This window comes from Artibeus jamaicensis, unplaced genomic scaffold, assembly GCF_021234435.1.
Source record: "Artibeus jamaicensis isolate MK-2021 breed Jamaican fruit bat unplaced genomic scaffold, CSHL_Jam_final contig_373, whole genome shotgun sequence".
Classification (NCBI taxonomy): domain Eukaryota; kingdom Metazoa; phylum Chordata; class Mammalia; order Chiroptera; family Phyllostomidae; genus Artibeus; species Artibeus jamaicensis.
The window spans coordinates 232,216-259,771 of record NW_026521807.1 but is presented as its reverse complement, the minus strand read 5'-3'; the positions used below and the strand labels follow the sequence as shown (position 1 = coordinate 259,771).

Here is a 27,556-nt window from a genome sequence, read left to right as displayed (position 1 = left end):
GCCCAGGAAGGAATGAGGCCCTTTCTGGTGCGCTCCCTGCCGCGTGAGGCAGGCCCCGGGAGCTCAGGTCCCGACTGGAAGCGAGCGCTGCGGGGGTCGCCTGCCAGTGCGGGAACTTCGAGCACAACGCGGAGCATCCACTTCCTGAAGGTAGCATAGTCACGAGAACCCGCTACAAAGGAAGGGTCGTAGGTATTGCCCAACTGGCTAAGTAGGTGTGTGCTTACTTTCATGCGGTTTTTGAGTGCGCAGGCTTGGGACCGGATACCGCGCCCGCAGGGCTCGCCACCCTCATCCCCGCTTGGGGTTAAAGAAGAAGCTTCAGTCTCTATTTAGCATGTAGGGACTGACTGAAAAACAACTTTGTACACTATTTATTGGACATAAAGCTCCACCTACCCACGCAGCTCCTAGACGACATGTCTCCAGGCTGCGTGGGGCACCGTCCGCATCTTAGCAAAGAGAGCGGGCGAGTCCTGCAAAGCCGGAGCCTCTCGGAGGCTGGCCTTCAGAGGGAAGCCAGGAGACGCAGATGTGAGTTTGCTTTGTCACCGCCGTCTGTGCGACTTAAGGCAAGTCACTTAGCTCTCCAGACCTGGGATTTGGGCCTAGCGCGGGCAGGGAACGAACCTGGATGACACTCAGGGCAGTGGCGGCCAAGCCGGAGCAGAGCGCGCCGCGCGCCTGGGAAGTTTGCGCGGAGCCGGGATCCCGGAGCGCAGGGGCCCCGAGCTCCCCCAGCGGGAGCGCGGCAGCGGCGCTCCTCCTTTCCCCTCCACGTCACGGGGGCCGCTCGGCGCTCTCCCACCCACGGCCGAGGGAAAGCAACTCCCTTGAAGGGCGCGCCGCCGAAGTGGCGGAGGAGGAGGAGGAGGCGGGAGGAAGCCGCCGCCACAGAGGGGCCGGGAGGCCGGAGCGCAGCTCTGGGTCCCCACAGGGGCGGCTTCTGCAGCCTCCGGGACCTTGCGTTCGGGGCTGCGCCGCCCCCTTTCGTAAGTAGACTTGGCCCCGCAGGCCAGCGAGGGACGCGGGGGCCCGAGGTGTGGGGTGTCCCGCGATGGCGGGTGCGGAGCTCCTGCCCCAGGGGCTGGGTAGCCCGGACGCCCGGACTTTCTCCTCTCGACTCTCGCTTTCCCGCGGGAGAAAACTTGGGCGCCGCGCGCCTCTAAAGGGTGGGGGTGGGGTGGGCCGGGAGAGTCGCCTGGAGACTGGGGGCTGAGCCCGGGCCCGGACCCGCGCCCGCCGGCCTGCGGGCGTCCCCAGGGGCCGGCGCGGGCACCCGGCAGGCGGAGGTGGGAGCCCGGGGCTGGGCGGGCGACTCCGCGGTGCGCAGCAACTTCGCGGCCCTGCGCCGCGGCCGGACCCCGGAAAGTTCCCTGAAGCCGGCGCTGGGTCAGAGCGCGGGGCAGCCCGCACGTGTCCACGGGGGCGGCCTGGGAGACGCAGGTGCGGGTCCGCACCCCGGGTTCGGGGCAGGGAGACCCGGGGTCTCTGGCGCGTCCCGGGGTCTTCCCGGGGCTCCCACGGCGGTGAGAACGTGGCTGCCGGGAGGCGCCCTTCCCCGGCCCGGTCCCGCGGTGCTGGTCCTTCCTGGCCGAGGGCCACCTGGACCCGCCCAGGGGAGGGGAGCCGCGGACGAGGTCCCGACGCCCGTTTTTCCGGACTCACTCTCCCGAGACTCGGGCGTCCTGGCCCCGGGGGGCCGAGGCCAGTAGGCGGGAGACCGGGGCGGCGCGTGCGGGAAGGGGCTGCTTCCTCCGCTTTCGCCATAGGACGCGGTGTGTGTGTGTAGCGGGCGGGGGTCTCATAACAGTTCGGGCTTCCGAGGCCGCGGCACTGGCCGCCCCGCCGCGGCCTCCGCAGGGACGGTTCTTCCGCACTTTCTAAGGTCAAGTGTGGCTGCGGCGGGGCCTCTCCCCGCGGGCCCGGAGCCGAGAGGTGTGGACTCGGGAGTCCGTTTACCGTCTTCACTTGGACTAGCGGTGCGAGTGGGCGGTGTTGTTTTGTTAATTCGAGAACCACCCTTTCCGACCCGGGGGAGGTTTTCCGTGTCGTCGTCGCTGGGGAACCTTGTGCGCGGCGCTGCAGCCAGGCTGGGGGGCGGGGGGGGGCTTAGCCTTGGGCGCGTGTCCTTTCCTCTTCTCATCCTCAAAAGTGGAAAGCAACAAACCAGAATATTAAGGGGGTCGGGGTAGATGATTTAAGTGTTCGCGCGGTTTGGCAGGCGTAGAAGTCGCTCCTTTTGACCTGGGCAGAGACCGGCCCTTACTAGGCAACCCCCTATCGAATACACTCCCGAGCCGGTCCGGTCCTTTCCGGCAGTTTGTGGATCGTGCCTTGAGGAAGTAAAATCTTTGAGGAAGTAAGTGAAGCATTGCGGAGAGCAGTTTGTATGCTGCACATTCTAAGGTCCATTTCTCTGTGAGAAATGACCAATTAAGAGGCTGTCAAATCATAATGAACTTGGATTTGCAGAGAAACAATAGCCAGCATAGCCACCGGGAGAACCAGGTTGTGCGCCACTGAATGGTTCTGGGAAAGACGTGCAAGTGTTTCCTGTGGGAGCGAGGAAGAAGTGTTCCCTCCAGGCTTTCACTTGAACTCGGTCCTTTGAGAGGCAGATACTACCTCTTGCTAAAGTTACTTGCTAAATGCCACACAGTCTGCAGAGAGATCGTGTATAGGGGTGAATGGTATAATCGGGCAATTAGTCAAAGTTGCCACTTGATGGCACCATGCTAAGTGTCCTCAGGATATGCAGAGAAGAAATAGTTATGAAACTAACTTTGCATGAACTTGGTCATGGGAGCGGGGACAGATAGAGACCGTCCAGAGAATACCCAGTTTCTGCTTTCTTTCCATGGAAGTCACCAACTAGTGGGGCTGCTAGTGCTGGGACCGTGGTTGGGGACCTGGGGCTGAGTATAGCACCACAGACTGGAAGTAAAACTAGGTCAGCTTTACAGGATTTCCTTCTTAGGCTGGGAGCAGGAAGAAGGTAGTAAGATTATGAAATGCAAGCGTGAAAAGTCACCTCATCAACCCAGGCTTGTTGAGCACTTACTGTGTGCCAGGTCGTACTTGGTGCTGTGGGAGCACAGACCGCTGGGGTGAGGGCAAGAGGCCTTCTTGGGGAGATTTAAGGTGGAACCTGAAGGATGACTGGGAGCTGCCTAAACTAGGTAGAGGGAGGAGAAAGGGGGAGTGTGTCCACCCCCCCCTCAGGAAGGGTGTGCCCTAAGGCAGAGGAGGGGAGCACAGGCATTGTTCCGGGTCCAGCAGGGCCTGAGGGGAGAATGGCACCAGGTGAGGTCAGCAGGTACCAGGACTAGATGATGCCAGGTCTTTGGGTCATTTTGTGGAATTGATCCTCAGGACTGTTTCACATCCGAAAGGATATTGATGAGGTTTAAATTCAGAACAAAACAAAGCTCCAAGGACTGTGTGGAGAACGGACTTGAGGAGCCCTTAAAGTTGGCAGAGCTAGCTGGGGGCTGCGAGGGGCCTGGTGGTCCAGGCGGAGCAGTGGCTGTGGGGATAACACACGTGGGTGGACTCATGGTGGACCCCGGAGAGTCCTCGTGAGGAGTTTTGTGTAGGGTGTGAGAGTGCGGAGTGACTCCCACCCAGCTGGAGTGGGAGCGCTTGGGGGGATGGCTCAGCCATTTTCAGTGGAGGGGGCAGATTTGGGGGAAAGACAGGTTTGGTTTTGTGAGGTCTGAGCTGCTCTCTAGGCCCCTGAGTAGAAATACTTACCATACTTTGCCATGTATAATGTACATGTTTTTGCCAAAATTTTGGGGGGAAAAATAAGGAGGCTCATGATACATGGGTAGCACTGACTCTGTATCTGTATAAATATCTTTATCGCTTTTATTTTTTTAATTAAAGTGTAGTTCTAGAAAGCAATTATGATCTCCGTGTGTAAAATAATACCCTGGAATATGATTGTCAGTTTTGTTTCTAAATATAAATAAAAATTGAATAAAAAAAATTGAATAAAAAATCAAATGAAAGATTTTTTTCCCTGAAAGTTTGGGCCAACAACGTGGGTGTGCATTGTACATGGGAGCCTATTATACACAAAATATAGTAGTAAGTATCTGGATAGATCAGGCCCACGATTACCCTCTAGTGAGCTAGGAGGTCACTAGTATTGGGCTGTTACTTGAATCCTGAGGTGGGTTGGGGAAAGGGTGTGGACCTGGCAAAGAGCCCCTGTCTTCATGGGGAGAAGTGGGAAAACCACCCTGGTCTTCCACCGAAGCTGTAAGAGGGAGTGAGCAATGCCTGGTGTGTTCCTGTGCGCACAGTGGTGGGGGTGGGGGCAGGCGCACTTACTTCCCTGGAGGCTGCTCCTTGAATGAGAGGTGGGACCGGGGGCCGGCTTTTTAAAGATGAGAGGGCCTATTGGTCTGTAAATGGAATGAATGAATGGGAAGGAGAGGGTGAGCAAACAGGATATCCGCAGCCCCTCCCGCCCTTGAAGTATTAGGTAAAAATCTGATCGCGCTGGCATTTTGATATCAAACTCTCATAACTAACTACCAATATCTTACCAAAAGTCTTTTGAAATGTGAAGTTTTACTTCGTGGATACACGAATTGAATGATTAGGGAAAGCAGAGATGGAAATCGGAGAGAAGCGCTGCAGTGGGAATGAGAGAGGCCCCTGGGCTGACACTGCTGTGGTCCTGGCTCCAGCCCTTCCTGCCACTCGCTAGCTCAAGACCTTGCACAAGTTTCCTGACCTTTGTGTCTTGGTTTCCTGGTCTCTTAAATGGCACCACACCTAAGAGGTACCCGCTGCGTGGTGCCTTCCTGTAGGCTCTTGTGAGGGGTGCATGCACACACCATGGGTGCCTCATATGTGTGTGTGTCCTGTGTGCACAGTGTGTGTGTGTGCACTGTTCCTGGAACACGTTGAGCGCCCAGGGAGCCTCAGCGCTGGTGGATTTATTGTGATGATGTCGTTCCCATCGCTTCCAGATGTAGAATCTGAGACCTAGAGAATTTTGAGAACCTGCCCAAGTCCATAGAGCCAAACAGTGGCAAAGCCAAGGCCAGGATCCAGTTTGTCTGACTCGTGTACAGAGGTGTCTTCTACTTGTCATGTCAACAAGTGTCAGATGCTGGGTTCTGTATAGAATTAACTGTAATGAAAGGCTCTGGTATCGCTTGCCAGAGTGCAGAGAAGCAAAGCAGGCACTGGTGTCGAGGCATCAGACTTATCCTAAGCAATTTAGAGATGTATGGTTTGTATTAATTTGCATTGCTTTGCATGTCATTTTATATGCATTTCCATCTGCTGGTAATTTTCCTAAAGTCTGATGCTTCAAATACATAAGATCAAATAAAATTAATCAGGAATTAAATGCAGCTGCTTCACAACCTAATGGGCCCCTGGGCACGTGGGCTTAGTGTGGGCGTTGGGGGAAGGCCTGGATCAATATTTACTGTTATAGAAGATGTGGGCAGCCAGATACCATTTGATAAAAGCAGGTCACATCTTAATGTGTAATGAAGCTTGTTCTGCTGAACATAATAGAAAAATATAGGAAAAGCGAAAGAAGACCAGGGAGAAACTGTTATATAAAATGCCAGAAAAATGAAGCAGCAGCAGAAACAGAAGTCTGCTTTACGAAGCTGAACTAATAAGAAACACTAAGGGTCAGAAAGCAAAGGTAGAACTTTCAAGCATAAACTTAAATACCAATGTGTGGGCTTTAAAACCAATAAATTGTTCCTAAATTGGACTTCCTGGGAAATAGGCCGAGTCTTGGTAAAAACTTGGAGAATATATATATATATATATATATATATATATATATACTCCAAGTTTTTGGAACTATCATTTTTTTTTCTTAGAGCAGTGGTTCTCGGTGTGGTCCCTGGGCCAGATGCATCAGCATCCTCCTGGAACTTATTATGGTAATTTGCACCCATGAAAAGCAGATTCCTAGAGCACCAGGTATGCTGAATCAGGACCTTGGCCCAGCAACCTGTGTTTCAATATTTAGAGTCAGCTTTGGTTCCTCTAATTTTCACGTCTTTGGTCTTCACCTTTCATTTCCTTCTTGTGGTCACTAGCTTCTCACTGCGCTGTCTCCCATCATCAGTCAGTATCCTTGTAGGAGGTGGTACCCAGACACAAACCCATCCCTTTCTCCGTCCCGAGGTCTAAACTGGTAGGAGATGCTTTGTAAGAAACCTTTAGGCTCTGATGTGCTGTAGTTCTGTGGTTCTCACAGCATGAGATTGATTTGTTTGGGGTTTGGTTTTGCTGCCTTTAAAAAAAATCTGGCCGTTTTCTACCAAAGAGTGACACTTCCAAACATACAGTCAACCAAAACACCAAGCTTTCCTGCACAAATGTCCTGTTAAACCACGTTTCTTCCTCTGGTACAAGGGCAGTTAATTTCTTGGACCTGTATGTTAAGTCTTTTTTTAAAAAAAGATTTTATTTATTTATCTTTAGAGGGGAAGGGAAGGAGAGAGGGAGAGAAATATCAATGTATGGTTGCCTCTCACATGTCCTGTGTTGGGAACTGGCCTGCAACCCAGGCACGTGCCCTGACTGGGAATCGAACACTTATCCTTTGGTTCCCAGGCCCGCACTCAATCCACAGAACTACACCAGTCAGAGCCTATGTGTTGAGTCTTTACCTCAGTTAAATTCCATCTTACTAGGTCCAAGTCTGTCCAGATCTGTTTGGGTCCTCCTACTTTTGTCCTTTTTCATAAAAACCTTTATGTCCTCTGCCTGTTTGGCTGCTGATGTCCTGGCCTGAGGAATTAATGATATGAGTATTTTTATCAGAGGCCTTCCCCACAGTTAATGAGGCTTGAGAACTTTTAGTCCTTGTGGGCTTCACTTCAGAGCCGCGGTCATCACGCCCGTCGAAGTTCGCGTGGAAATGACCGCTATTCTGCAGTGCTCCCTCACGCCACTCCTCTTTGGGGGGCGCTGTTTTCTAACTCCATCCCCTGCGTCTCTCACCATGTCCCCTACAGCATGTCACCAGGAGCTGTTGGTGGTGATCAGTTGCCTCTCCCTCTTAGGTCTATACCGCCAGGTGACACAATTCAGAAGTTTCAAAATAATAGGAAGTAAAACTTGGGTCTCCTCATTCCTCTGCTTCACTGCACACCCGCCTCCCTCAAGCTCCGGAATGCAACAGTTTTGTGATCAAGTCCATATTTAGTCAAGAGTGAAGTTTTTTGATTTTTTATTGTAAAATTTTGCACATGATTCTTTTTTATTTTTAGAATTTTTAAAGTTAAATTTATTGGGCTAGCATGAGTTGTAAGAGCATCTGTGTATTACATTGTGTGCTCACCATCCAGAGTTCAGTCTCCTTCCCTCACCGTATATATTTGACCCCCTTTCCCCACCTTCCCTCGCCATATATATTCGTCATCCTCCCTGGTCCCTCTCCCCTCTGGTAGCCGTTGTACTGTTAACTGTGCCTGCGAGTTTGTTTTTTGTGTTCATTTGTTGCTTTCTGTTTTATATCCCTCATCTGAGTGAAATTATATGGTTCTCTTCTGTTTCTGTCTGCCTTATTTTACTGATACACTCAGGATGCATCCATGTTGTCGCAGATGGAAATTTTCATCATTTTTCATGGCTGAGTAATATTTTGTTGTCTCTATGAACCACCTCTCCTTTTTTCAGTCAACCGCTGGAGGACACTTAGGTTGTTTCCAAGTCTTGGATATCGTGAACAACCCTGCAGTGAATACGGGGGAGCATAAATCTTTGGGAATAAGTGTTTCCAATTTTTTAGGTGGATACCCAGAAGAGGGGTTGCTGGGTCACATGGTAGTTCTATTCTTCATTTTTTGAGGAACCGCCATGCTGTTTTCCGTCGTGCCTGCACCAGTTTACACTCCTACCAGCAGTGTGCAGGTTCTTTTTTCTCCACGTATCCTGGCCACTGCTTGTTATTTCCTGTCCTATTGAGAGTAGCCATTCTAACAGGTGTGAAGTAGTATCTCATTGTGGTTTTGATTTGCATTTACCTTATAGCTAGTGAGGCTGAGTGTCTTCTCACATGTCTGGTGGTGATCTGTCATACATGATTCTTAAAGGAGCACAATTAGATAATGTAATTACACCAGAAAGAAAAAAGCTTCAAAGAGCAAAAGCAAAACAACCTCATGGCAAGAATGTGTTTGGCCAGGGTCGCTGGAGCATGCAGAAGTGCCTGGAATTCTACACTGTTATTTATGATCCTTATCTAACCCTACTCAAACCCGCTCCTTCTTCCCTCCCCCTGCATTGAAAGACCAGCCTGAAACCAAACTGCAAAAATCTCTAAAACATCCAAGACTGCTTTCCTCCTCCAAGATTCTACTGAACCTCTTACGATGCCATGTGATGTTCTTCCCTTAGCGCAGCAAGTGAGGAAGGGCCTGGTGCTAATGCAGCTCTTTGTGATCTCAAGTAAATGTCCACGAACACTTGGTACTTCTAGCTCTTCATTTGCTTCCATTCTTCCTCGGTCCCCTTTTGTTGTTTTCGCATCTAGTTAAAGTAGACAGGGTTGTCCCCTGGGAGCAGGGCTTCCTGTGCCCAGACTGGACAGGCGGCCTCTCTGCTCTCGGATAGGCCGGGTCTGTTCCCAGAGGCTCTGCACACCCTGGCGTTTCTCCTGGTCACCTCGATCCCGGCGGCCCACAACAGTGCTGCTCACCCGGGCTACCGCAGAGGGCGGGCCAGGAAAAATGGCCCCAGCCTGGCCCCTGGCTTGCCCAGGTTTCTCTTCCTTCTTCTCCTCTGTGTCACTGCGGCATATTTGGAATATTTGCACTGTGGGGTCCTTTCTCTGCACCCCCACATTCCACCTCTGCCTGCCAGCCATCATCTCCCACCAGGTTCTCTCTTCCTCTGGCTTTGCCGGCAGCCACGCGGCCTCCCACTGAGGCAGGCAGAGGTGGACAGATGCAGTGTCAGACGGGTCAGGAGTGAGGAGTGGGACGGCACACCAGGCAGATACACTTGGCCGTGAAGACGAGATCATGGCAAAACACTGGTAGAATGATGTGGAGGTGGTGGGGCTGGAGGAAGGGTGGGGAGCCACGGGAGAGATCTGGGAAAGGGAAACATAAAGGCAATACCATGGCAGGAAAACCCCTGAATAAAAGGAAACCTTTCCCAGTGCTGGCTCGTGACTTACCTTTTCTCAGAAACTATGTCTACAGTAAAATTGGAATGTAACAAAATGACAGGGATTCCTTGAGATTGTGCCTCTCTGCATCCCCCGGGCAGCCCAGCGTCTCGTTGTGTCTCCCCAGGATCTAGTGTAGTGTCTGCCCAGCAGCCTCAGGCACGCAGTACAGGTTCGCTGGGTAGATAAAAGTAGGATAGAAGGGGCCCCGGCTGGTGTAGCTCAGTGGATTGAGCGTGGGCCTGCGAACTAAGAAATTGCAGTTTGATTCAGGGTACATTGCCTAGGTTACAAGCCACTTCCCAGCAGGGGACACGTGAGAGGCAACCATACATTGAGATTTCTCTCCCTCTCTCCTTCCCTTCCCCTCTAAAGATAAATGAATAAAATCTTTTTAAAAAGTAGGATAGAAGGGGATAGAAGTAGGATATATGAGAATAAAGCATATATACATAGGCCATATATGTTTGGGGGGGCAGGCATACACCCAAAAGAAGTGAGAGCCGGGATGCGGATAAATATTTGTATATCCATGTCCATAGTAGAATTATTCACAGTAGCCAAAAGATGGGAGCAATGAGGGCATGTCCATGGACAAACACATAAACAAAATGCCGTGTATACATACAATGGAATTTAATTCAGCCTTAAAAGGAAGAAAATGAATAAAACTTGAAGACATTGTGTTAAGTCAAATAAGCCAGCCACAAAAGGACAAGCCTTGTCTGATTCCCCCTGTATGAGGTTCCTGCAGCAGTCAAATTCAGATAATGAGAAAGTAGAAGGGTGGTTGCCGGTGGCGGGGGGCGGGGAGTGGAAATCAGTGTGTGGGGGCCCCGAAGTCAGTGGGGGAGGAAGAAACAGTTCTGTGAGTGGATGGTAGTAATGGCTGCAAAACAGGGTGATTATACTTACTGCCCCTGAACTGCACCCTTACAAATGGTTAAAGTTGTATGTTTTTATGTTGTATATATGTGGTATGTTTTACCACAATAAAATAATAGAAACATGTTTTTATGATCACCACCTAATTCATAATTATGGAACAACAAAAGAAAAGTTATTTCTATAATAAAGAAGGTAAGCAGCTAATGCAAAGTGTATATTCCAGAGAGGACAGCAGTGACTCCAGACTCAGAAAGACGTTTAAAACTGTGCTGGTGAACCCTGGCTGGTGCGGCTGAGTGGGCTGAGTGCCACCCTGGGTGGCACTCAGGGATCTTCCCTGAGTGGGAACCAAAGTGTGCGGGTTGGATTCCCAGTCAGGCACATGCCTGGGTTGCAGGCCAGGTCCTCTTTGGGGGATGCAGGAGAGGCAACCACACATTGATTTTTCTCTCCCTGTCTTGCCCTCTCTCTAAAATTAAATAAATAAAATCTTTTTAAAAAACTGTAAACAAGCAAAAACCTTCTATTTTTGAAAAATTTAAAACCTACAGAAAAAGCTGTAAGAATAGTGTAATGGGCACCCATCTGACTTCCCCCTTGACCTTGAGAATGGTCATGAAGGCGTCGACGAGGCTCCTGCACATCCTGCCCAGGCGGCCTCTGGGCGGTGGTCTCTGGGTGCAGGAGCTGGCGTTGCCGATGAAGTCCAGTCCCTGTTGGCAGAACAGCCCCTGCTCTGTGACACTGCGTGCTCCGTCTCTGGCTGTCGTCTGAGTGCTCTCCGCCCCCCACCATCCTGCGGCCTGTGTGCCAGCCCGAGACTCCCTCCTGGGCCTCCGGCCAGAAGGCACGGCTGCCTGAGCTCTGCCCTCAAGGCATCCCTGTGAGTCAGCGCCCTGGGCCCGCTTTCACACAGATCAGGCAGCTGCTAAAGAGATTAGCAACAGCTCCTGTGTGCGGTAGGGACTTATATTCAAAGCCATCGGCTTTAAATTAAAAACTCATTCTGTCTAACAAAGTTAGAGGAGGATGAGGTAGAGGAGGCCAGCGTGTGGCAGGCAGGGGAGGAATGAGGGAGTGACTCACATCTATTTCACGTGGCTCACCCTGTGAGTTGTTCTGTTATCTTTTTCTTGATATGTAACAAGCTTGTTACAACAAGCTCTCCAGGAGGCTGCTCATCTGTAAGGTGACTTTCAGAAATTACTGTGGCCTACCCCCTGCTTATGGCCAGAACCAGATAAAAGGGGGTGGGGGCTGCTGTGAGCTGAGTCGTGTGTACCTGAGACAGTCTGCACAGTTCATGCCAGTGTTAGAGTTAATTTGGTAAATCTTGGGGTGCGCTGTCCTTCAGATGTTTACCTAAAGCCTCTATAAGCTCCTAAATACAGAGGAATGAGACATTAAGCATCATCTGAGACATAAGTTTGCATTAGCTGTCTATGGAATTTTACTGTTGTATAAATAGGTGGTTAAGCCTGGCTTAAATTTTAGTTTAATTGTGCATGTATGTTCTAAGCATTACTCTGTTCACACGGTCATCTTTCAAAGTATATCTTTGCAACGTGGCTTAAACACATAAGGGGCTTATTTTTCTCATGTGACAAGAATGCAGAGTAGGGGTTCAGCGGTTTGAGGGTTTCGGGGCTAAGGTCTCCTATGTTCTCTTGACCTGTTCTTCATGGTCCCAAGGTGGCTGCTGCAATACTGGCCATCACACCAGAGTTGCAGACAGAAAGGTGAACGAAAGGAAAAACGTAACAAAGTGGCATACTTCCCCCCAAATCAGGTTCCTTTAAAGAACTTTCCCAGGTACTGACATTATATTTCATGGACTGATGCTTTATTATGGAGGCTGGAGAAAAGGGCTTTTAGAGGGGCCCATTTCTGCTGCCAACAATGGAGGGGTTCTGTTACTAAAGAATAGAGGAAGGATGGATGTTGGAAGGTGACTAGTCGTCACTACCACAGCCATGTGTAAAACCCTTCCCTGCCAGGTCTATTCCTAAATTCCACCCCCACCCCCAGTCTGTCCAGCGCCGCACCACACCATCCTAAGGACTGCAGCAGCATTATGGTGCGGATGCAAGTCTGAGGGGCTTGGTTTTTACTTTTGTGTCCTACGCAGTCGGCATATGTTTGCATAGATATTTAGTTTTTAACTAAATAATCATTTTAATTCCATTAACCTAAAATAAAACCTCCGCGTTGAGATCTGCCACTGTATGTAGAACCGTCGCTAGAATGCATGCCTGCAGGAGGTGCCAACTGGAGAGCTTCCTGGAGTCACGTCTAGAATTGACTTTCAGCAAGACAGTTGACAAGAAACTACTGCTTTTGAAATTCCTATTTCAGCAGAATTTTTCTGAGCACTGCCGATATTTCCCCACCTGTTTAACTTAATTTTAAGCTCCTGGATCTTCACTTTATTGTATCTATATGCGCAGGAGCTTTCAGGAAATCAGAAAATACAGGTCTTTCCCAAATGGCAGCATCGTGCCGGGGTTGCCAGTCTTGAGCATGGCAACAGAAGTGCAGAAGCACACCGATGTCTCCAGCCCAGCTCCCCGCCACACTGGCAGAACACAGCAAACAGAGGAGCTGTCCTGCTGGCTCAGAACTGAGTGTGTCCAATCCATTCACGAGAGTGTGGCCTGGCCTTACGCCACTTCTGCCGTGATCCACAGCTGCTGCCTCCGTGAGGCGGTCCCGGGTGAGAGGTTCTGTTTCAAATGCCCAGGGGGAAATCAGAGTTACCATGCCTGTCACTCTGTGTAACCTTTGAGGAATTAATTTTGGCAGTATAAAGTACGGAGTTGGCCGTATTTGTCCTCACGTTGCTGCAGAATCCTCAGTACCACTTGTTACGTGAAATTTTGTAGCTCCTGCAACACATAGGGTTACAGAAGCTATTTAGCAGACGGTAACTGCACAAAACTGATTGCATTGCTCTTCTTGGGTGTCTTTAAAGGAATTGTTTGACTATCAGTTTTTCATAAGCTATTGAGCAGACTTGGGGAGAAAAAACTTTAAAGTTTAATCAGAGTAACTATCGTCTTGTCTTTGAAAATCCAAAACAGGTGTGTCTTCAGGAATAGTATATGCAACAGACATTAACAAAAAAGAAGGTTGTCAACTACTGAAGACGAAATAGCACATCAGAAAGAAGGGAACAATCCAGGCACTATTTTAGCAAAATAAAACTAAACTACAACGTATCGACGCCCAGCTTTCCCAAGAAACCATCTCTCTCACAGAGATGCTTTCTCTGTAATTTGCACACCAAAGTTGTTTGGTTTCTTTTCCCCAATAGACTGGGTCATACAATTCACAGTAGCAGTAGTGGGATAGGAAAACCACTTCCCACTTAATTCATGGGAAATAAAGACTTGCCCAAGATTAAATGACTTGCCAGGATCACTTGAGGAATTTTTGATGGCAGAGCCCAGACTAGAAATTGGGTCATCTGGCTTTGTCACACTGAGCAACTACCCTGCACCTGGGAGGTAGGTACGTGGGGCCAGGGCAGAGCGTGAAGGAGGCCTGCCCAGCTGGCAGAGGAGATGCCACCGTGGTGAGTGCTTTGGAGCCAACAAGGACTTTGGTAATCGAGAGAGTCGAGAAGGGTGGTCAGTGAGGACCCCAGGAAAGGTTTTTCTCCAACATTGAGGGATATGGAGGGGCCAGTCAGGCCACGACCCAGGGGGCGGTGGCCTAAACATAGGGACAGCACTGCAAAGGTCCTGAGACAAGAAGGAGACTGGTGTTCTAGAAAATTTTAGAAGGCCGGTGTTGCTTAGAGAGCAGTGAGCGGAATCACGTGAAGTTGGAGAGGAGGGCAGGGGCGGGAACTGGCAGGGCCTCCTGGCCATGGAAGGAAGTCCTGATTTGATTAAGTGCAGTGAAACCCCAGTGGAGGATTTTAAGTGTAGGGAGTTGCACTAGAGGCTGGGAGGGGCGGCAATCTGAGTTATATGTTTAAAAGGTCCTTTTGGCCACTGTAGAGAATGGATTAGACAGAAGCAAAGGAAGCTAGTGAGCAGGTTACTTCAGACGTGGGCAAGAGTTGATGCTGGCCTGGAGTAGAGGGGTTCCTTTTGGAGTAGAAAGGGTGGGTGGGTTCAAAGTACGTTCTGGACGGGTCTTACTGCTGCCAAGAGATTGGAGAGGCCTCCTTGCATTGTGGTTGTAAGTGTTGGCTCTAAAATTGGGCCACAGTTGAAAATCCTGGCTCCTTCACATCCTGTCTATCCTAAGTGACTCAATTTCCTATTCTGAAAAACGAGGATAATGATAGTACCTTCTTCCTAGGTTTATTGAATAGACTAAATAAGAAAGTGCTAAATCGTTCTAGTGCTTGGCATAAACCATTAGGAGGGGACAGGTATGTGTCCAGTGACTTGGGCAGCATGAAGGTTTGTGTTGACTTTGCCCAGAACCGTCTAAGGGGGGGGGGATGGAGCCAGGCCAGACAGAATGCCACCGTGAGGGGCCTGGCTGTGGGGAGTAGAAGTCCCCTGCCCTGTGGTCCAACCCCTGGTGGGGAGGCATTGGACATACAAACGTGTACGTCCTGAGGAAGACATCCCAAGAGTGCAGCGCGGTTGAATCCTGGCTCAGCCAGTTTCCTCGTTTGGAGGAGGAGGAGGAATTTGGGTTCAGTCGCTGTTAAATTCCTTGTCCGTTTTAAAATTTTGGATTTATGGATTAATTAAGCTTTGGCAGAGAAGGCTCAGAAACATAAATTCTATTATTTAAATGTTTTCTTCCTGTAGAAAAGTATGTTGAGCCCTGGCTGGTGTGGCTCAATGGGTTGAGCCCTGGCCTGCAAACAAAGGGTTGCTGGTTCAATTCCCAGTCAGGGCACATGCCTGGGTTGCAGGCCAGGTCCCCAGTAGGGGGCAAGTGACAGGCAACCACACATTGATGTTCTCTCCCTCTCTTTCTCCTTTCTTCCCCTCTCTCTAAAAATAAATAAAATTTAAAAAAAAAGTACGTTGACCTCTGCTTAAAATCATTTACCTGGTAACAACTCAAAGACCCAGTTTAGAATAGGACTTGTTCATGCTATTTTGTGAAGTGACAGGAACACAAGACGATGCTACATAGTGAGACTTCTTGTTAAAAAGCAAGCCAGCAAAGGGCGCGTGGAGACCAGCCTGGAAGGACGCACTGAACGCGGAATGGCGTTCTCCCAGGTGGCGGTTTGCTGGGGGCTTTGTTTTCCTTTTGAGCCTTTTCTGACTTTGAGTTTTTTTAATGTAATGAAAGTGTTTATTTTTATAAGCAGAGAATGATGGCAAACATTTTCCTTTTAAAAACTATCCCCTCATTACTTAAGGACTGCTCGTTCCCGGCTTGTGTTGTCTTGTTGACCCTGCTGCACCGTTCTTGTGTTTTGTCTGCTGGCTGTTCCTGCTCACAGTCTGAGAACTGTTTGCCATTGCAACCTCTCCTCTGCATCTGGGCAAGAAACCTGCCTTCGGGCTCCTTGGAGACTGGGCTTGGGCTGCCGGGGAAGGGGGGGCGGTGAGGAAATCCACCTCGGCTGAGTCATCCTCCTGCTTGCTAGGGTGGTACCTCCAGGATTTTCTCTGGGTTCAGTGATGTCATCAGAAAGAATCAAAGGCTTTATTGAAATCAAGGAGCTACATACAGTAGAAGGACCTCAGCCTATTCAACTAGATGAGGGTTTTTTTTTTTTAATGAGCTCATCTTTATATTAGTGTTCTTCAGTGATGATTCTTCTTTGCAAGACTTTAGCAAGGAAATGTTGACATTTCTAAATCGATAAACTCTTCAAATCCTGTTTTTCACACTGACACGTAATGATCCAAAGTTTAAGAAGTTAAAGGTGGCCCACAAAGGAAATAGTCTCCAGACAGAGAGGGACTTCACCCAGAAAGTTTTCTAAAATAGTTAGCAGTTTTCACAAAGTGCCAGTTGAGTCGCTCACTGGTCACTGCAAAACATTGAGTCCACAAGTAAGCAGTGAAGGGATGTGAGACGAGGCAGGGATGACGACTTTCCTAGGATGCGCTTTCCTTTCCTTCAGTGGCTCCCCTCCGCTGGGGGATTCCGATCTCCCTGGCCCAGGGCGGCCGCCCTGACTTGGGGACCAGCGGGTGCTGCCCCCCAGCATTTCCTCCAGGCTGCCTCACCGTGTGAACAAGTACATAAGCCCCTAAATGGGGTGGAAGGGCTCAGGACTTCAAACCTGGTTTGCCATTCATTTCTGTTCCAGCTTTAGGGCAGTTACATAAGGCAGAGTAATGAGAAATTTTGGTCAAGGACCGAAACTGTTGTGGGAAACATATTTTTTCTTTAGATTCCAAGAGACAGTATTGGCTAAAGGGTTAAGAGCACATCTATCTCTAGGGCAAACCCTCCAAGTTCAGGTTTGGCTAAAACCCTGTATAGCCCCTGGACCTCAGCTTCCTGTCTTGTAAGAAGATTAAAGGTGGTACCTGCCTCACTGATCTATCTGTTAAGGGGGCTGAATCCTTCAATTCTGAGTATTTAAAACAGTCTCCCGAGTCTCCACTCTGTATTGAAAAGTTCTACATTATAATAATGATATTATTAGATTAATAAAGAACATTACCTGGAGGCATTCAGGCATTATTAATTCTAAAATATTGAATTTATATTGAGACTTTTGGGGAGAATAGAAAGTATGTTGAAAAAGAAGACAATAAGCCAAAAGTCTGGGCAAGATCCTTAAAAAAGGAGGGGGGATAGTAGTACCCAGGCTTGAGGGTGGAGGTGGTGGGGATGAGGACAGTGGTGACAATTCGGACACAACCACAGCTGGTATTTGCCAGGCGGTCGTGATGGACTTGGCGTGCTTCACCTTGTTTAGCCTCAAATTTCCTTTCGGCAGTTACTGTTAGTAACGTCTATTACCAGCGAGGATGCAGAGGTGTGGAGAAGTCGAGGAACTTGTCCAGGGTCCCGGGGCTTGATGGGCCGTTCCTGAGCTGGGTACAGGGGCCTCCCCTGAGTTTCACGAAGCCCCAGTGTTTGCAGGAACCCATGTGGCTTCCTCCTTCCCTGCCCAGCTCCCGAGTGAGCTCTTAGATCTCCGAAACTTTCTCCTTCCTTAAAAGATTTCCATCTCTCACTTTGGTCAGAAAAGTAAGCTATTTCCTTAACATTGTTTGCATAAAATTGTCTAGTGGGTTTTTTTCATAAACACACACCCACACGAAATCAGCACATCGCCCTTGACTTGGCGTCAGGCAAGCAGGGCACGGGAAAGAAAAGGCCTGTTCGCGTGTGCTGAGCATCTTTGTGGGGTGACCCTCATCACAGACAGGGTCTCCTGAGCCCTCACAGCAGCTGGGGGAAGGGGTTCTAATCCCCATTCTGAGATGGAAAAAAACAGGCTTCAGAGGTTAGTTTGATCAGTCTCACAGCTACTAAGTGTTTCTTCAGGGATGCAAGCCCAGGTCTGGCGTCCTGAAGCCCACACGGCTTCTTTCCTCCCTCTCTCCCAAGTGCCCCCCTCCACCTGCCATGGGGGCAGGTTATGGGGAAGAATTGCAGGCGTGCAGGGAGGCAACAGGAGAGGGAGGAGACTGGAGAGCGCTGAGGCCACCTAATCTGCAAATATGGCCTGTGGGTCTCTTGTTCTTGGCGCCCAAGCCAGACATTCAGTACTTTTCTCCCAGTCTCCTTCCTCCCGTTCTTGATTTATCATGCCCTCCCTTCCCTGGGAAGGGAAGCATGCACTCTGTTCATATGTCTGGGCTTTGAAATTGCTGACTTAAGGAGAGTTCACTGAAGAGCTGCTAATGGCTGTGGCCATTTGGCCCTGAATGCAATTACAACCACTTAGCTGGGTGTACCGTTGTGTGTCTGCTATTTCCTTTAAGCTTGTAAACGGCACCTGGCAGGGTTGGGAAAAAGGCTTCATTCAACCTCCTGTCCTGTTGGGTGTTTATTGAATTATCCAGATGGGCCCCATTTCAGCTGAGCTCTAGTGATCAGACCTTGCCATTATTTCCTTCTCAGTTCTGCCATCATCACTAGGCTCCCGGACCCACGTGGGGACAAACTACAGCAGGTCAGGCTTTCTTCTCTGCCTGGCAGGTGGATGGAGAAATGTCCTTCTCCCATGGATGGGAAATTATTGGTACTGTAATTATAAGACTGCTTCAGGGCAGCAAAACACCTGCCTGCTTCCTGTTCCCCAGCCTTTAAGACGGAGCCTTTAAGAGGGAAAGAGACTGGGTGGAGTGTTTGCAGAAGGTGGCTTTACTGCCCTGGTCTCCTAGGAGCCGCAGAGCCAGCCTCAGACCAGCCCACTCTAGGCGGAGCCTGGTCAGGCCTCGGGAGTTTTGTCTCTCCAAACCTGGCGCCCTGGGGTTTCCTCAGGCCTGGGCTGTGGGTGGCAGGAAGGGAGGCAGTGCCACAATGGACTGGTGGCTGCGCTCAGCTCCCCTCTACCCCCTGCAGTTCCTGGCCCCTAAAGCTGCTGCTGGGTGTTCTTTAAGCAGACCCCAGGCCCTGCTGGGAGGAGCCATGGTGTCCTGCAGGCTTCAGAGTGTGGGGACGACCTGCTGACTTCTCTCCACAGGGAAGGAGTCAACAGCCCCTTTCAGGATTTGACAAAAGCTCACCCTGCACGGCTCCTCTTCTACCTTGGGGAAAGGAATGCTTGTTCCATGAAAGGAATTTCTGTGCAGGGGCTTTACTTTGACTTAGGTCAGAGGGGCCTGTTAGGGCTGCTGCTTTCCCCTGATGTCAAAAATTAACCCACAGACAGACAAGGTGTCCCCTTAAAGACACCTGGTTGGAAGAAGGATCAAAAGCCAGGTGCCTGGGCTCTCCAATTCCCTCGCTGTCTTCTTTTAAAATGAACTCCCGTCCCAAGCCGGTGAAGGTCAGACATGGGACCCAGGACAACTTCTCACAGCATGGCTGCCACCTCTCCTGACCTTCCCTGTCTAGGCAGGCAGCCATGGTCTCTCAGAGCCGCCAGGTGCCAGGTTGGAGTCAGAAGTGTGTGCTCCACGCAGCCTGTTCTCAGGAAGGTGCAAGGGAAGGGTGGGTGCAGAGGAGGCCCCGGGAGAGGGTGATGGAACCAGGAGCCAGCCTTTGCCTATTTACGTAAGTGTGAAGATGATAATTGAATGGTACATCATAAATGACATGACAACTCTAAATGACATGACGCTGTAAACCTCTTTAGAAATGTGAGATCTTCTCATTTTATCCCTGTGCTATCAGGGGGACCTATTCTCTGGTGCTCGCTGAGATGCTATGGGTCAACAGAGTAAGAAAAGAAAAGGTAAAAATTCACTTTGGGTAAAATTCATTCTAACCTTAGCCATTTATGCAAGTTGCTTCCAATTTATGCCTAATTAGCATGAATTAGGACAATGACAAGACTGATTGATTTGGGATTGATAAATCTAAGTTTATTTTATGACAACCCCTAATTTCCAAATGTGTGCTCAGGTATCCAGGGTTGTAGTTTGTGTCTCCTTGGTCACTGAGAGCCAGTGTTCCCACACTTTCCAACAACTGGCAGCATCTTTGGCCTTGAAACTGAGCAGACAGAACCGTATTCAGTCTGCTCTGGAGGAGCCAAAGGCTGAGACCTGCCAGGGGACTCAGCCCTGAGCCCAAGTGGGATTCCCTCTGCCCGGGTGCTAATTCAGCAAAAATGTTGTCTGGACCTAGTAGCAGGCATGGAGAAGAAAGCATGGCTTTGAGGCGTGTTCGTGAGGTGGTTTGTTAAGGTGGGTGTGGGGACCATGGAAGAGTCGGATGGCCCTTGAGTCTCCACCTTGGGTCCTTGAGTGGATGGGCTCACTATGAATTGAGCCAGAAGATGCAGGAGAAGTGGAGATGTCAGGTTCAGCTCTGGACTTGCTGAAGTTGAGCAACTGTAAGACTTCTGATGGACAAGTCCATCAGACAGTTGGATGTTCACTTTGGAAGCTTGGGCAAGAGGTGAGGGTTAGAGGTAAAGCTGTTGATGATGTGTACGTGGAAGTTGAAGTCCAAAGACCCAGGAGGAGTGTGATGAAAAGAGCAGTGAGCTGACAGCAGGACCCCAGGGAGACACTGGGATGTGGCCAGAGAGGACACAGATTCTGCAGGACAGCTCGCTGTCCATAAGGTGTCCTTGAAGGGAGAGTGAATCAGGTGAAGGCAAATGAGTGTATGTCATTCCCAGCAGAGCTATACAATCTTGCAAAATAAATCTGGTTCGAAAAGTTCTTGCTAATTCTAAGGAAACTGGGACAAGTTTGCACTCCCATTTAAGATTTATTGGGGTGTGTTAGGAAACTGCATTTGGGCCCCTCAGACCTCCCCAGTTTTCAGCATTTGGACCTCCTGGAACGGCCTTAGGAGCTCAGCCAGCGCTCCTGTCCTCAAACCTTGGGGTGGTACTCCTTGGGTCCCCGGCTCCTGCTGCTCCCCAGATAAGCACATCTGTGCTCTCCCCGTTATTAGGCTGCCTCTACCTAATAAAGTAATATAGTCATTGTTTAAGTTCAAGTAGCTCAAAAGGCTGTTCAGTGATGAGAAATCTCCCTCCTTCCCAGGCCCCTAATCCTCAGCCTTCTCCCACCCTGCATTGCAAAGAACTCCTGTTCCCAGTGTCGAGTCTATACAACGTCCCCCAGGGAATTCTGGCCCATCGGTCAGATTCAGCCAGTTTTCTGTTTTTGTAAATAAAGTTTTATTGGAACACAGCCATGCCCACTCACTCACACACTGTCTGCTCTCCCACTACAACAGCAGAGTAGTTGTGACAGAGAAAGGAAAGCTTCACCAACGTGTGCTCTTCGTGTGTAGACACCCATGTGTATAGTCTTTTTTTTTTTTGATGCATGTGAGCACCCTACGCACAGTTCTGCATTTCGCTTATTTCCAGTTCACAAAGTATCGTGGAAATTGTTCCACGCAGGCACACCGAGATTTGTCTCAGAATTTTTCACCTAGTATGGGTGCAATTAATCCACCCCCGTCGAAGGACGTTTTAGTGCTTTTCAGTCTTTAGCCTGAATGAGTAACACTGCAGGGAGCCTTCTCGTGCACACACCCCCCTCGCACACCTGAGCTCTCCTGGGCCGGCACCTTTAAGACTGGGAGATCGCGCCTGACTGCCCCCTGGTGGTTTTTCTCCCCCGCCCTCCAAGAGAGTCGTGTTCTCCTCTCAGTAAGAGCTACATTGCTAAACCTGTGAGGAAATGGAGGCTAACAAAGTTTTTTAAAAAAGAGGAATGTGTAGGATTAACAAACGTCTATGACCTTTACAGAATTTTACAGTCTCTGATACCTACTATAGCTCCGTTGGGTGTCTGCCCACTGCCGTTCTTTCCGGAGGTGGTCTTAGTCTCTGCTGGCAGCTGTCATGAAATACCCTAGACAGTGGCTCGTAAACAGAAAAGTATCCCTCACAGTTCTGGAGACTGCAAGTCCGAGATCAGGTTGACAGGGTTCTGGGGAAGGCCCTCTACCAGGTGCAGACTGCAGACTTCTTGCTATGTCCTCACTGGGTGGAAGGGAGGAGGGAGCTCTCTGCACTCTCTCCTCAGGAAGGCACTAATCCCATTCACGAGGGCTCCACCCTCACGCCCTATTCACCTTTGTGACCCAGAGACCCCACCTCCAAATACCATCACGTTTAGGGATTAAACACACGCATTTTGGAGGGGATCCACTCAGTCCACAGCAGCAGTGGGATGCCCTGGGTTTCCCCATCTGGCTTCAGACGTAGACCTGAACAGGATCTGAAGGTAGAATCAAGACGCATATTTCTTTTAGTCTCAGGTTGGCCGTTGTATCTCCAAAGATCGCTTAGTGACATCCATTTCGGTAGTCTTCTGCCCAGACCACAGTACTCTCTCTCCAAATGTGCTAAGCAGACAATAGAAAGTTACATAGAACCTATATTTCTTGTAGTTTACATTATTTTTCATTCTATTTGGTAAGCAACATCTCTCAAAATTAGATAGCTAACAGAATGCCATAAAACACCCCCATTCTACACAGTTTCATTTCCTTTTTTCTGGATTCTCTAAGGGCAAGAACTTTGTTTAATTCATCTTTGGGCTCAGCATTCTGCCGGCATAGGGTAGGTACCCAGTGGGCTTTGGTTGAACTGAACTAATTTCAACGGAATTATTCCTTTTGCCTCTTGCAGAATGAAGATATTCAGATGTTGTTTTAAATACCCCCTACAGCAGAAGGTTTTTATCCTGTTTTTAACCCTGTGGCTGCTCTCCTTGTTGAAGCTTCTAAATGTAGGAAGACTCCTCTTCCCTCAGAGAGGCATTTACTTGGTGGAATATTCCCTAAGCACCTCGCCTTTTGTGAGGAACAGATACACCCACATTAAGGATGAAGTCCAGTATGAAGTCAGCTGTTCCGGTGTCTATGAGCAGGAGCCTTTGGAAATTGGAAAGACCCTGGAAATAAGAAGAAGAGATATCATCGACTTGGATGATGAAGATGTTGTGGCGATGACCAGCGATTGTGACATTTATCAGACCCTACGAAGGTACCATCAAAAGCTTGATTCAAGAGAGGAGAAAAGCTTTCCGATAGCCTATTCTTTGGTTGTTCACAAAGATGCAATTATGGTTGAAAGGCTGATCCACGCTATATACAACCAGCACAATATTTACTGCATCCATTATGACCTGAAGTCACCTGACACCTTTAAAGTTGCCATGAACAATTTAGCTAAGTGCTTCTCCAATATTTTCATTGCTTCCAAATTAGAGACGGTGCAATATGCCCACATTTCCAGACTCCAAGCTGATTTAAATTGTTTGTCAGACCTTCTTGAGTCTTCAGTACAATGGAAGTATGTTATCAACCTGTGTGGGCAAGACTTTCCTTTGAAGTCAAACTTCGAATTAGTGTCAGAGCTGAAGAAACTCAATGGAGCAAATATGTTAGAGACAGTGAAACCCACTAACAGTAAAATGGAAAGATTCACTTACCACCATGAACTCAGACAGGTGCCTTATGAGTATGTGAAGTTACCGGTCAGGACAAACCTCTCCAAAGCAGCACCCCCTCATAACATTGAGGTTTTTGTTGGTAGTGCTTATTTTGTGTTAAGTCGAGCATTTGTTCAATATATTTTCAACAGCTCCCTCGTGGAAGACTTTTTTGCCTGGTCTGAAGACACATACTCACCTGACGAGCACTTTTGGGCTACCTTGGTTCGGGTACCAGGTATACCTGGGGAGATTTCTCGATCCGCCCAGGACGTGTCTGACCTACAGAGTAAGACTCGCCTTGTCAAATGGAATTATCACGAAGGCCTTCTCTACCCCGGTTGTACGGGCTCTCACCTCCGAAGTGTGTGTATCTTTGGAGCAGCCGAGTTAAGGTGGCTTATCAAAGATGGACATTGGTTTGCTAATAAATTTGATTCCAAGGTGGACCCTGTCTTGATTAAATGCTTGGCAGAAAAACTTGAAGAACAGCAGAAAGAGTGGATCACTTTGTCTTCGACAAAGTTATTTGTGGGTAAAAATCCCACAGTCACAACATGATAAAATCACGATGGAAACGAGGTGGAGTTAATGTTGAGTAGTAGACTCTGCCGTGCCCAGGACCAGCCGAGCTTCACCTTTTCATCGTTTGAAAGGTACCTAAGATTCCACGCACAAGGGAAGGTGATTTAGCCTCCGGTGATGAATAGCCTGCAGCCGGTTGAGTGCTTTGTCTCTGCCTGTAATCTCACTGAGCTAAATCATCGATCTTAAACGGCCATCAGATATTTATTGAGCTTTTACTGCTTGCCAGGTACTTTTGTAGAAATAGAGGGCGATTAAATCCAAGTTTTAAGTGAGTTACACAATGCCCTCAGGGGACTGTGTCTTGCCCTCCTCATTCAGCAACCTTAATATCTTAAGTTGTTCACATAACCATCCGGATCCTGCTGAGGAACTTTTGGAGTGTGTGGTAATCACCCCTATAAACCACCCATTTCAGAACAATAGTGCAGGACAGTGACCAGCACTCCACTCGCCTTGCAATTCAACCCTTTCGACTTCCTCTAACCAGTAGAATATTAGAAGGAAAGACTTCACTACCTCAGAAAGAGCTCAAAGAATTTTCCAGTTTCCTGCTTGCCAAAGCATGAGTTACCTATGGGTGCCTCACCCATTCTGTTCAGGGTCGGGAGACTCTGTGGGGGTGGCAGTCACAGTGTCTGAATCTCAGGGAGGTGGTGGGGTAGGTAGGGGGGTCTGGACACATGGTGCCTGAAGAGGAACGAAGGGATTTGTATGACTGTGGCATCATGTTACACAGCGGTGTCCTGACGGCCTCCTTTTTAATTCAGCTGTTTCTTAAAGCACATTTACTGATTAAAAATGAGAACTGATTGATACTCAAGGTGTTATATTCCAGGACATTGACCCTGAGTCATCCGGTTCATAGATCATCATCCTGTGTAAGTTTCACAAAATGAAATTATGCTCATTCCACAGTGATCCATCCAGTGCGAGACTCCCTGGAAGACTGAAGTTTTCAGGTACTTTTTAAAACCTCTGTGACCTAAATGTCTGTGAAACGGACTTTGCTTGTTCTAAAGTTTCCGATACCAACTGCCAAGCAGCACCATCATCTCCCTTTCTTCTCTTGAACTCGTTTTTTTTTGCTTCTGTTTTCCTGCCCCCTTCAAATTACTTTATTCTTCAGAAAACAACGATTACCAAGTCCTTGTTCTTAAAAATAAGGAATTGTTGGTCGGGTAGAGCTGAGTCCTGCAGAAATACTTCCCGGGGTTGTCACTGTGCGTGGCCAGGGCCAGCTGTTGCTTTGGTCTGCAGGAGCGCGCTCTCCTGGCCTTCAGACTGAGCACTTGGCTGCCCAGCCTGGTTTCTTCACGAGGGTGTGTGTGTGTGTGTGTGTGTGTGTGTGTGTGTGTGTGTGTGTATGGGAGAGGGAGAATCACTTGAATAGTGTATGAAGTGTTTTTAAAATAGGGACAAACCATCGAAATGTCAGAGAACAGTCTTACAATAAGGCTAACGTAGATCCAGCACCATCGTGAGACTTCACCATTTACCTTTTCTGAAAAGCCTTTGAAACATAAGAAGAAACTACAATTGCAGGAGCAACTCCCGTAAGGAAATCTCAGCATGAGGAAACTCCAGCCTCCACACCGGGGTTCTCCCTAAACCAGTGGGATTGGCAAGTTGGTCCCGTGGCTTAGACGAGGAAGGAGGTGGAAGTTCTTTTCCTGCCGTGCAGGCTTGAGCACACTGGGTCCTGCTGAAATCTGGGATTTTATGCCTTTGGTCATCAGAGTGATTGCGAATGCCGAAAAATAGACGTGCACCTCGTGGTCCAGTGTGTTGCTTCTGATGGGGAATGATTCTATTGCTTGTTTACTGAGAAGTTTGCCAGTTATTAATCAGTCTAATTGCATCTTCAAACGACACATGGAACCATGAAGAGGCAGCGGCGCCTTCTCTCCCCCACCCACAGACACATTTCTCGGACTCAGTGCCCGGCCTTGCAGGGAGCTGGTCAGAACGGCTTTTGCCTCGGGAATCCTGCAGATTCCCTGCACGCCTTCCAACCTAACGCCTTCCAACCTAATCCTTCCCGAAAACCTTTTGGCATGATTCCCTCTGGTCTGGAGAATGTTCTGCTGTGTGTATTTTATAATTATTCTTTGGACAGTATTTACAGAATCTACACTCTAAGTTATTTGGTGATGAAACCAGGACCTTGGAGTTTCTACATTGTATGAGATGATATATATTAATAATGAAAGAGCTACAAAATTATACATATTATGTGAACAAACTACTGTAATATAGTAAAAAAAAAAACATGTTGCTGCTGTTCTTAATGTTTTGGTTATTTTAAGTGAAATATTTATATAAATGTTTAAATTTGCAGAGTTAAATCTGAATATTTCTCTTGCCTTCCAGAATGTGACTATTTAAGATATATGCTATGAAATGACAATCTTCTTTGGGAGTGTAAAGTGTGTGTACCTGAAGCACGTTACAGCTGTTTTTGTTGTAGTTGATGGAGACGGAATGAGCATTGTGACTTTTTAAAACGTTTTTATCAACTGATCCCTGTCTCCCACTGTGTGTATGTTGCCATTTTCAAAAGACATTTCTCATTATGTGAGTTTCAAATAGATTGGTATTGCATTTTGTGTTTGCTGCTACCAGATGTTAATTCTCCAGCATTGTAAAATAAATTGTGCTCCAAAAACCAACCCCCAGGAATTTATGATGCAGAGAACAAATAGAATCTGAGAAAAAGTCACGGTCAGTGATCTGCGTAAATTTATTTTACTTTTTTATTGTTGCTGCTGCTGTTGTTTCTCATAGAACAATAAAGGAAATTTAAACAGAAACCCTTTGTATTCATAATTCTCACATCCTGACAAACACATTCTAGTTCTCTGAATGCTCTTTGAATCTTATCCACATCCACATTCATTTTCTCGTCTCTCTTCTGCTGCCTGTACACTCGCAGCCACTTTCTCGTGTTGCTCCATGACTTGATGACTATCTACCGGTCATACAGTAATCCACTCCGAATTTTAAGCTACTGGTTTTTTGTTTTGTTGTCATAAATAACAATGCTGTCAGCAGCTTTATACATCAAGCTTCTTCTGTCTTTGAATCAATTCCTTATGATGCATTTTCAAGATTACAATCCTTTTCAGGGATTACAATCCTGAAAAGAATGCATTTTTATTTTATTTTATTTTTTACTGATTGCTTTTCATGTACGTTACAAATCATGTACTCAAAGAATTACATAGGACACTTGGTATTAATCAACCACAGCCTCAACCTATGGCAAATGAATTGTATTTATTTATTCTGATAAATGGCTGTTACAATTTTCAAGTGAGAAAGACCTTTGCCTAAAGTAAGAATGTAGCCATACTTCTAACAGATCAAAGAATGTGTTTAATGTATGGTTACTGTAGAGCTCTTTCAGAATAATATGCTCAAAAGTGTAACTTTGATCACTGACTCCATTCCAGGAAGGATCTAAAAGTTGCTAGTTTTTACTAGTATCCATGCTCCTTGGCTTTTGTGTTTTTATTCTGGGCAACAATATAACCCACTATTAATTCTCAGCCTTCATTTCAACTAGGGGTGGTGAAGAAAAAGCAGGTCATTGGATGGGGCATCTGACAATGCACTTAAAACATGGGTTACCTAGCCTGTCTTCCACCCATCTCCCTTACTTTTTTCCTGCTGCCTGGAATGTGTTTGTAATGGCTGGAGTTTCAGCAGCCATTTTGAAACCATGAGGATGGACATTATATGGTAAGAACAGAGTAAAAATACAACGTTTGAACAATTCAAGACTACTTATTTCCTAGCTTCTTTTATGGGAGGAAAAAAATGGACACATACGTTAAACTACTGTTACTTCAGCTCTCTATGACTGACAGCAGAACATAATCCCTAACTTACACGATGTTTTTCTAGGACAACGGTTTTCACACTTGAGCCTGCATCA

General features: G+C 48.1%; 2 protein-coding genes across 2 annotated transcripts; one reads left to right on the top strand and one right to left on the bottom strand.

Moving 5' to 3' along the window:
- Positions 1-780: 780 nt before the first annotated feature.
- On the bottom strand, positions 781-1,770 carry LOC128627289 (proline-rich protein 2-like). Its single transcript, XM_053664448.1, has one exon. The coding sequence runs from the start codon at positions 1,768-1,770 to the stop codon at positions 781-783; it is 990 nt and encodes a 329-aa protein (XP_053520423.1).
- On the top strand, positions 788-26,422 carry GCNT4 (glucosaminyl (N-acetyl) transferase 4). The gene is made up of 2 exons (XM_037163414.2): positions 788-992; positions 22,227-26,422. Exon 2 carries the CDS (start codon positions 22,228-22,230, stop codon positions 23,590-23,592), a length of 1,365 nt encoding a protein of 454 aa, XP_037019309.1. The 5' UTR covers positions 788-992; position 22,227; the 3' UTR covers positions 23,593-26,422.
- The last annotated feature ends 1,134 nt before the right edge of the window (positions 26,423-27,556 follow it).

Coding starts and splice junctions, on each gene's coding strand:
- LOC128627289 (XM_053664448.1), bottom strand. CDS start 1,770: ATGGCGAAAGCGGAGGAAGCAGCCCCTTCCCGCACGCGCCGCCCCGGT.
- GCNT4 (XM_037163414.2), top strand. CDS start 22,228: ATGAAGATATTCAGATGTTGTTTTAAATACCCCCTACAGCAGAAGGTT.